The sequence below is a fragment of the Montipora capricornis genome, chromosome 6, assembly GCF_036669925.1.
Source record: "Montipora capricornis isolate CH-2021 chromosome 6, ASM3666992v2, whole genome shotgun sequence".
In the NCBI taxonomy this organism is placed as follows: Eukaryota; Metazoa; Cnidaria; class Anthozoa; order Scleractinia; family Acroporidae; genus Montipora; species Montipora capricornis.
Window position 1 is genome coordinate 1,265,449 of NC_090888.1, and position 10,000 is coordinate 1,275,448.

The following is a 10,000-nucleotide window of genomic DNA, read 5'->3' on the forward strand; positions in this document are numbered from 1 at the left end:
CACAAACCTTGCCACAAACATAACACATCCCTGAACGGCGACTAACGGTGACTGATGCTGTTCACGTGCTTCTAAAAATATTGTTTTTTGCTTTTCCCATTGTTTTTTTTCTTTCTCTGCCACGCCATTTTGAAGATGAGTAACTCTTTTGATAATGTTGCTGTTGTTATTCTATTCCAGAACTTTGCTGCTCAAATAGTTTACAAGAGACCAGATAATCCATTCCAATTTTTGATTGAAGAATTGGAAAAGTCTCAGGAAGAGAAAGCCAGTGATTGTGGCAGTGAAGAGTGCAACTAATTATCTTCACCGTTGACCTGGCAATGTATCATCTCCACTGAGACCCGCCTTCTCCCGGGACGCCGAATTCGCATGACGAAAAATGCTGGTACCAAGAGCTTGAACAGCTACATCTTCTAAATAACAGACAAAAACAATAAGCTCTTTCCACGCAGAAAACGGAAAATTTAATGTAATGAAGTTTCTCGGAAAAATATTGTCCGAAACATACAACTGTTGTCATTAAAGTAATATCGGTAAAGCTGAACTGACCGCGGCTTGAGTAAGCTAACATGCATATGATGGCTCACACACACCACCAAAGACGCCAGGGTCGAATGGTAAGCGTCTCACAAGCTGGTGCTTGACATTAACTAGACCCCCCGTGAGGGTACACTGGGTTGCCTGTGGTACGTGCAGTGTTCCGGGCACTTTTTTTCAAGATGGGGGGTCATTAAGACCATTTATTATATGGCTTGTGTTTGTAGCCGATATAACGCGCGCTCTGATTGGCTAATTGTGACTAAATTGTAGGACATTATTTTCCCGTAATGCCCACGGGCCGATTACGGGCTTGCAAAAACAAAGCAAAAGGTAATTAAAAAACCATATAATAAACTACTTACTAACCGAGCTAGCTCAAGGCCGTACTGGGGAATATTGGCTCTGTCAGGACCTCGGGCAGGAGCCCATCACCTGGAGCGTACAACTTGCCTATTTTCGTGCAACGGCGTTTTCACAAGTAAGGTTATTTTTAGATACGCCTTTCCCGCGAATTAGTTTTCAAAAGCCAATCAGAAGCGGTGCATAATTAATAATAAATTGTTATTAATTATGCACCGCTTTTGATGGGCTTTTGAAAACTAATTCGCGGGAAAGGCGTATCTAAAAATAACCTTACTTGAGAAAACGCCGTTTCACAGACGCTGTTTGGAAGTTGCACACCCCGGATGATGGGCTCCTGCCTCGGGTGATAGGCTCCTGCCTCGGGCCAATATTCCCCAGTACGGCCCTCGCGCTCGGTTAGTAAGAAGTTATTAAGGGGTCACCCAGAAGTCATACCAGGAGAGGCCCTTTGGCTCACAGGTCCTTCCTCACACATTCGTACGACGAAACATATCCTTTTCTGAGGTTAAAAACCTGGCTACCGTCCTATTTATTCTTTTTCCTACTTTCCCAACCGCGAGAAAATCAGCCATCGCCAAAAAATGTTTTTTTTTCTCAAAAAATATTTAAAGTTAGGGGGAAAAAATAGATCATTTTAAAGCTAAGAAAATAAGCTTTCCAACAGCATATAACTTATTTACAGACAACTGAAACATTTTATAAAAGCGAAAGTTGAACGAAAAAAATTAAGAAAAATAACAGTAAAATATGTTTTCCAGGCAAAATTTGGTCATTTTAGCGTTGATTACGAATTTTTGGATGCAAAACTAAAATTTTCTGCAATTTATCTGCTTTCTTGGACTTCGGGAAACGTACACACATTCAAGTCAGGCGATGATGCTGGAGCCAGAGGCATTCTCTCCAGTTGCCAAAGACGCGACGTTAGTTCGCGCAGCACAGCTCGCCGTCTTGGAACTACTAAAACAAGCAGATGTAACGTGGCTGATAAAAATGTTCTACGGGATCCAGCAACAGTTCAAGAAATCTTTAAGCCAAAGAATGTCTAGTGTTCCAGTTAGCTTTGTCGACAAAGAAGAATAAAACTGAATAAAAGCGACAGTAAACATTCACGAACGCTGTCTTTTTCCTTTTCCGATCGTTTCAATAAGCTATCCAACTAATAAAACACGTTCGGCGACCGTAATTCAACATCTTCGAATGGCTTTAGATCAGAGAAAGGGCAGATGGCAGCGCAGAAATTCATTTCGCTTTCGTCGCGCATCATACGCGAAACGCTCTCGAATAAATGGACCCCGGGCTGTGTTGCGAGTCGCATGCTGATTGGCTTAAATTTGACGAGCTGTCAAATCGAGATCAGCTGGAATGTTCATATAAACCGGAAGTTATTGATACCGGATGTTCGCTAGGTACTATGCGATATATCGAACCAGAACGATCATGGCGTCCGCCTATGCTGTAACACGACTTTCTCCAGTTTTTGCAACTGTTTATTACATCGTTGTTAATCATTTGCATCCTGTTTTGAAATCCATTCAAAAGATCACAACATTGATAAACTAGAACCAGAAGAACGTGTCGTGAAGACAAGAAGTACAATGATTTATTTCCCTCTCTCATTTTTCGAGAAGCAATTCCCTGTTTATAGTTAGTGTCCTTCTTTTGCTTTTTGGTTCATTAAATATTACACCTTTTAATCATCAACACGATTCCAGACGACTTCATTATACCAAAAAAGGATTTCTTCCTCTTCTTTTCTAGCTGCAAAACAGCATCCAGTTCCGTAGTATGCAAATTTTTAGCGATACAGTATTTGCATGTTATTAAAACTTACGCGCCATTGCGACGTGTCGTCCGGAGACGCTCAAGTTTTCTCAAAACTCGCCGCATGCCTAAACAAAAAGCACCTTCACAAGTTCCAGCAAGTTTTCAAGCGTACTTAGGCATTGACTGAATTCATTTTCCAGTCTAAAATCTCGCTCAATAGGAGTGCAGAAAGAATTCAGTAATCGTGCGAAGTCACCGGCACGAGGAGGAGGAGAAACTGTTGGCAAGAACTTCTCAAACATTCATAGCTTCACGAAGAAACTTTTAAAGCGTCGATCATCACCACTGTTGCGATCACTGCCAATAATTTTAGCGTCGAAAATTATCTTGCAAGCAACAGATCCCAACACTGCTCGCCAACCGGTACAGTCTTCAAAATTATCATGGCGGAATACCTAATTAGTGGTCACACAAGCTATGTCCCTGAGGATGGTTTAAGTGCGAATCAGTTGTTTGGAAAAGGTGCGGGTTTAACTTACGACGATTTTCTTATTCTACCAGGATATATTGACTTTACGGCGGATTCTGTAGATCTGAGCTCTGCTCTAACTCGAAAAATTTCCCTTAACACCCCTCTTGTAAGTTCACCAATGGATACCGTGACAGAATCCGAGATGGCCATTGCTATGGCGCTTCATGGGGGAATAGGTAACTATGCCTTTTTCTTGATTCAAACATTTTTTATCTGTTTAAGTCCTTCACTTGTGCGTCGATGCTCAAAAACAAATACTAGGGTTTGAACATAACAGAATTACATGTAAATTGGAAAACAGAGGTTCTTCCGGCGAAACCGTATGAATTTTCCATGTCACAGGGTTCCGTAGTTGTTATACTCGTCGTAGCCGCAGTCATGTCGTGGAAATACCTTCAGGCCCCAGCTAAAAGTAGATCGTATGTTGTTTTCAAATGTGTCAAAGGTTGCGTCATCTATGGGAAAATTGCGGGTCAGTTCACCTGATGCTGAAGCATTTGGCGTAACCTCGAATCCAGGCTCTCTGTCTTGTTTCGAAATGGAATGCCTTGAACATTATGGTATGGGCCCCAAAGGAAATCTTCACGGTCAGAAACAGTTGAAAAGTGTTTACCATTTGTTTTTAAGAATACAACCACACTTTTGAATTTAAGGAACATGTTTCGATCATCAGCCATAATTAGTATCACTGTGGCTGATGATGAGGTTTTGAAACATCGAAACATGATCCTTAAATTCAAAGTGTGGTGGTCTTTTTAAAAGTTTACCTTCTACAGAAACCTGGACTCACAGGTGACCATCTCTTATTTGGCTTGATAGCTCAGTCAGTAGAAAGTACAGTGCAGCGCAATAATTGCTCTGTCATGAGTTCGAACCCCATTCAGGCCTGGAGTTTTTTATTATTCCATGTATTTTTTCCTTCCTTTTCCTTGGCCAAGAGCCCACCACTTGAACTGCAAATAACTGCCTACAGCTAAGTGTTTTGCTACAAATAATATTCCGCTCATGCTTAATTGCCAAGTGAAACCACGCTCTTGTGTGAAAATGGCAGTTTGCTTTCCTGAGCTTTCAGAAAGTGATTTAATTGTTGGGAATTGTGAAAAACAAGCTCATGATCAGTCATCGAATGATAAAACAATTATTGAACTTGGTTATTGCAAAACATCATGATTTGTCAGTGTCTCGCTGATAAATTATTCGGCTTCGGCAAGTAATTGATCTGCTTGCCACTGACAAATCACAATATTTGCTCAACCTCGCCCAATGATAATTATTGTTAAATATTTTTTGTTCCTAACATCCCCCATCCAAAGCAAACATGTGTCACCATAATTTGTTACCCAGAATTTTGCTTTTCCTGTGCCATGCAAGCTACGTAAACGCGTCAGAACTGGCAGTAATTTGGACCTACGACGTTGATGTGAGAGGCATCCCCTACATCACAAACTGCTTTGCATACCTCTTTTCAAAGAAATTTTGTATGGCAAAGCAGTTTGCGGCGTAAAATTGAGAGTAAAACCTTGCCTCTCACATCATGGCCCTGGGGCCAAATTGCTGCAAGTTTTGATAAATTTGTGTGTCATGCCCAGCACATAAAAAGTGAAATTTTGAGGTAAAAATGGAACAACATGTTTGCTTTTGGTGGGGAGACCAATATTGTAGACAAAAAATATTGGAGTTTAGGTGCACTTTTATTTGCTACTGATTGACTCTGATACATGGTCGCCACTGATTGTATAGCATGTGAAATATTTTGGTTCATGTGCAATTATTACTTTTTATTTCTAGGATTAAATTGGCTGTCTTGTTTTTGTAATGTATAAGAATAGGCCTTAATGGACCTCTTTAGCTTGTACGTTTTGTTTTCCCATTTCAGACCACGTGATGTTCCCAAGGAAAAGTTCTTTTGTTTTTTCATAAGTTATGCATACATATGCACGTGCATAAGACGGCATTTGAAAGAAACTGTTCCCTAGAGTAACATCACGTGGTCTGAAATGGGAAAACAAAATGTACAAGCTAAAGAGGTCCATTCAGGACAACAACATGGGCAAGGTGACATAATGTGAAAACAAAGGATACATAATTTGCAACAATTCAAAAGACAGCAACCATTGGTTTTCACTTGATGTCACCATGACCACACACAAGCAAAGGATAAACCATTTTCAGCAACTCAATCTGGGGTGTCTTTCTCATTGATACAACAATTTCAACAAATATTTGTCGAAGTATGAGCATGGTGGTCTTAATATTATGATGCCATATACCAATATTATTGTAAATTTATGTAAATGTAATCACCACAGAACAAAATGAACGCAAAAATAAATAACTGAAAATGAGTTCAGTTGTTACGGGTCCTCGAGAAACCACAGGGTTTTGTGGTAGCCTGTGTCATGAATTTAAACAGAATTTGTTGCAGCTGATTGTATATGGATTTTTGAGGGAAAGTGATGATTTAACCCTCCAGTCATGCTTTTCCAGATTTTCATACCAATCCTGGTAATTCTAGGTTACCGATCTTCTGTAAAAATACTCCCTTTCTTTCGTTTTCTTTTTAAAAAATGTCCCATTTCCAATTTCACCTCAACAAGTACGTGAATTTGACCAATTTCGGAAAAGGTTTGTCGGATATAAAAATTGTATATGCATCAAATTACAAACGATTCTGGACCTAAGTTAGGACAAAAGAAACCTACTTCTGACTAAGAGTACAGCATCCTGAAATTTCTAAATGATCATAAAATCTGGACATTCATTGGTATCTGTCCATGAATTTGCATTTGTACTTTGTAAAACAATTTCCATTCCTGAAATTCATTTAATTTCAGCTTCAAGTTTAGCAACTATCAGTCATGTGGCCATTTGTAGCTGATGACCTATTTATGTTAAAACTGTCTTTGCTGTTGAATGCTTTCTTTTCCAGGAATAATACACCACAATTGCAGCGTAGAATTTCAAGCCAATGAAGTTCGCAAAGTAAAGAAGTTTAAACAAGGGTTTATCAGCGAACCCATGGTGCTTAGCCCTGCTAACACTGTCCGTGACGTCATGGAAATTAAGAAAAAGTACGGTTTTTCTGGCATACCATTGACCGGTAAGGATCCAGATGCACCTGTGAGAATAGTTGGACTCTATATTCCGAACGTAGCTTAAGTGGCCTTGATTTAGCGATCGCTGCAGTTAGTTGGTCCTTGTTAACAGGCAGTTTAAGAAACGACAACGCCAAAATGCAGAAAGAAAGGTTGAAAGAACCAAAATGATCACGCGGCACGCATTTTTGAACATCTCTCTCCCGTACTCGCCAAACTACTACGTGAAATGACCAAATTTAAGGTTTTGACGACTACAGTGAATCTTTCAGTCTCACTCTTTACTTGACCGTCCGTATCATTCCAGTTTTAGGACACTTCGCCCATATTGTACAATATAAACAAGCTGGAATAAGCTTAAACTCATATTTTGAGGTGATGTTTTCGTCACCGTAGCCGTAGTGGTTTCTTAAAGTCCCTGTGTTGAAAAAGGTAGGACACAATCCGACACTCATACTGATTAGTAAGATAAACTGTAAGTAGGATAAACTGTTCCGACTTGTTTTGCATTAAAAATAAAGCTTGCGCGAAATTGAGCGAAGGAAGAAATTAATCGTAGTGCACTCGATTTGCTTCAAAAGCTAGCGTAACGTCACGCAAGCACAAGGGCAAGCAATCTACGCAGACTTAATTAGCGTCTTTTTTCTTGACTTCAAAAGGTACAAGAAAAGCCTCTATCTCCACTAATTCATTGAGTCAATTAATAAATGGAAACTTTCTTAAAACTTCACCTAAAAAGGATTTCAAAAATTTAACGATCTATGTACAGCTAAAATTAAGAAAATATATATGTAATACTATACAGTTAATTATCTGATCTTTCCAGTTGCTTCAGAGATTATTGCCTCGGTAACGTCAACATTAAACTCCTTCCTGGGTGCTCTTAAACCTCTTATGCATAGCACAGCTGATCTTAGCAGGTTGAAGGAGAGTTTGGCTCTGAGCCAGCCAATCACAGTGCTGTAGCTCATGTGTTTGTTCTCAGAGACTTTGTGCGCGAGCTCAGCTAAGAAGCGCTCAGCTTCCCTTCCACTTCCGCCATAGGGTGTAAACACGAGGGGGCTGAAGGAGCCGTGCTCAACCTCAATGATGCGCTGATTGTATTGCCTCTTTTTCTCATTCTCGTTGGAAGTGAATGCGGTTTCAAGTCTTTGGTTTAGGTGGCTCTTTGCAAATGGGTTAAAAACCCTTACATAAAAAAAAATGCACGTTGCCCCTTTTGCCAAAACCCTCGCGCACTAACATCCAGGCGGACTTCATCTGATGAGTTGGTACTGTTAGTTAGAATTTCTCCGGTTAGGGTCTGCAGATGTGGTTCGACTTCGACATCATGGCATACATCCTGGAGCAGCGATGCGAACAAATCTCGCACTTCGTCATGCCTCCTATGGACAAACCCACCTTTCATACACGACATCGCATGATCGACATCGAATCTCTTGCCACATGGACATACAGACGGGAGGTACTTCGGTGTCCAACGGTACCTCAAACTTAGTGAATCGTAGAATTCCCTCATGTTTAGGTTGTAGTTTTCTGACTTCATTGGTCGTGTAGTTAACCAACTAGAGGCGCCTTTCAGCATGGCTAGGTCATTGGCTCTCAGTTTTTCAGGGCTCATCTTCGCACGAAGTTGCTCTAGGATGGCTTCATTGTGTCCCTCCCTTGCCTTTATGATGTCTCGTCTTTAGGTCTTGAGTAGTTCGCTGTCCACCTGTGCTGTGCTGTGCTGTGCTTGAGTCAATTAATCCAGTTCCCGAGTAAATTTATTTTTAGGAACAGGTTTTTGCCGCGAAGAGTATCGCAATTTCCTTGACGCTCAGATAGTTCTATTTTGATTGGCTTTCACAACAGTGGGTGTGCTGAATCTCCCAAGGGAGATTCCAAGGGAGGCGTTGCGTAAATAAATCTACTCTCCTAGGCCAAGTATGGGAGATAGAGGGTACCCTTGATGAGCTTTTAAAGGTACAAAGTATCCAGACGCTCATGAGTTTGCATAGGTTTAGCAAGCTCGTGCTTGTGTCGTTATTGAGAACCAACCCTAAATCTGGTCATTTCCCGTCGTTTTTTAGGCGCGGACGAGAAAGAAATGAACGCACGTGGAGAACATGCAAAGGCATTGGTTTTTCACCAACCGATCGAGTATTTAGTAGTTTCTTTTTTTGACGTACTCCGTCTTACCATTGTCCCAGAGGTTTTTCTTGAGCCGCGAGAGCATGGAGGGGCGAAGACTAGTCGCGAAGCGGCGAGAAAGAAGAAAACCTCCGGTTACCTTGGATTTGAGTCTCACTTTCATGGCGTCTGCATGAAAGTGAGATTCAAGTCCAAGGTAACCAGAGGTTTTACTCTTTCTCGCCTCCTCGCGACTCGTCTTCGCCGCTCTCTCGCGGCTCAAGAAAAACCTTTGGGACCTGGGCCCGGTTGGCAATAGCCGATTAACTCTAATCCCAGATTAAAAATTAACCAAGGAGGTTATTTCTCTACTCTCAAATGCTTTTCAACGCTGATATTCGGGCAAACTTTACATAAGAAGAAGTCAATCTTGACAAACAAAAATAAGCAAAAGAAACTTTCCACAAAAAGTTGAAAACATGAACAAAAGTTTACGCTACTCCTGGATTAAGTTAATCGGCTTTCAAACAACCGGGCCCTGGGTAACTCCGTCTTGACAACGTTTTCATTAGTTTCCTTCATGTACAGCCATTATTATCCTGAAAGTGCTGAATGTTGGCGACTAATCTACTGATTCTATTAGAAAAGGGTCCGGAGAATCCGAATATGTTAGTCATACAAAAACCGAGGCTCAGCGCCCTGAATTTCCTTGCCCATGTTGCGATTTCTCCGTCGAGGCAACGGATCTGAATCCGTCTATCGTATCGTTAGAGTTTAGTTCTATTTTTTTTTCCTTTTACAGATAACGGATGTCTCGGCGGTGTCTTAGTGGGAATCGTCACATCACGTGACATCGATTTTCTTGGTCACGATGAGTATTCTTTACCGCTGGACAAGTTCATGACACCGCGGGAACAACTCATTGTTGCTAAATCAGGATGCACGCTGAGAGAGGCCAATCAGATCTTACAGAATAGTAAAAAGGTAAAGCGAATCGTTTCATGGTAACATCATTCCGCAATTCACATGAATAACTTTTCATTCACTGATTTTTCTACCCTCGTACTCACAAAAGGACCACAGGAGAGCTTTCTAGTTTCCTTGTGGTGGCACTGGAACAAACACGAATAGGAGGCTGCTCATTCTCGTTCCAGATCCCATCGTTTCTTTTAGTCGGCGGGCCTTCGCACGAGAAAACGAAGGGCTCTGGAGACAAAGAAAACATTTTTTTTTTTCATTGCTTAGCTTGCGAACTGTAAAATCTTGAACCGAAAGTAAAATAGGCCAATGTGGCGCGGCCGGTCGGTAAAATAATAAGAATGTCTTTGTTTAAAACTACAATTTTACTTATTGCTTCTTTCTTTTCGACACGAAGGGACACATTCTCTAAGCTTCATATAGAGACTTTTCAAATGTAATGCTTCTGAGCGCCGCCATGTTTAGTACCATTGACGACTCATATATGAAGTCCTAGAATCTGGGACTGTGAATCCAACCAAGTCTCTCCCTCAGTTGAAGGACTATTCTTTATTGTCAATTTCTTCCAAGTGAAGAATTATGGTCGGTTCATTTTGGACACTGAAAGCTTGAT

At 40.9% G+C, this 10,000-nt stretch overlaps 2 protein-coding genes across 3 annotated transcripts in view; both read left to right on the forward strand.

The window, feature by feature from the left end:
• Positions 1 to 547, forward strand: part of LOC138051164 (uncharacterized) — a 2,608-nt gene extending 2,061 nt beyond the window's left edge. For both annotated transcript variants that reach the window (XM_068897322.1, XM_068897323.1), the window contains exon 2: positions 181 to 547. In XM_068897322.1, the coding sequence (XP_068753423.1) occupies positions 181 to 300 (120 nt within the window). In that variant the 3' untranslated portion in view covers positions 301 to 547. The remainder of the gene's footprint in view (positions 1 to 180) is intronic.
• A 2,162-nt stretch (positions 548 to 2,709) lies between these two features.
• The window catches only part of LOC138051168 (inosine-5'-monophosphate dehydrogenase 2-like), a 12,101-nt gene continuing 4,810 nt past the window's right edge, over positions 2,710 to 10,000 (forward strand). Inside the window, exons 1-3 of the mRNA XM_068897329.1 lie at positions 2,710 to 3,378; positions 6,132 to 6,302; positions 9,212 to 9,393. Coding sequence (XP_068753430.1) covers positions 3,114 to 3,378; positions 6,132 to 6,302; positions 9,212 to 9,393 — 618 coding nt within the window. The 5' untranslated portion in view covers positions 2,710 to 3,113. The remainder of the gene's footprint in view (positions 3,379 to 6,131; positions 6,303 to 9,211; positions 9,394 to 10,000) is intronic.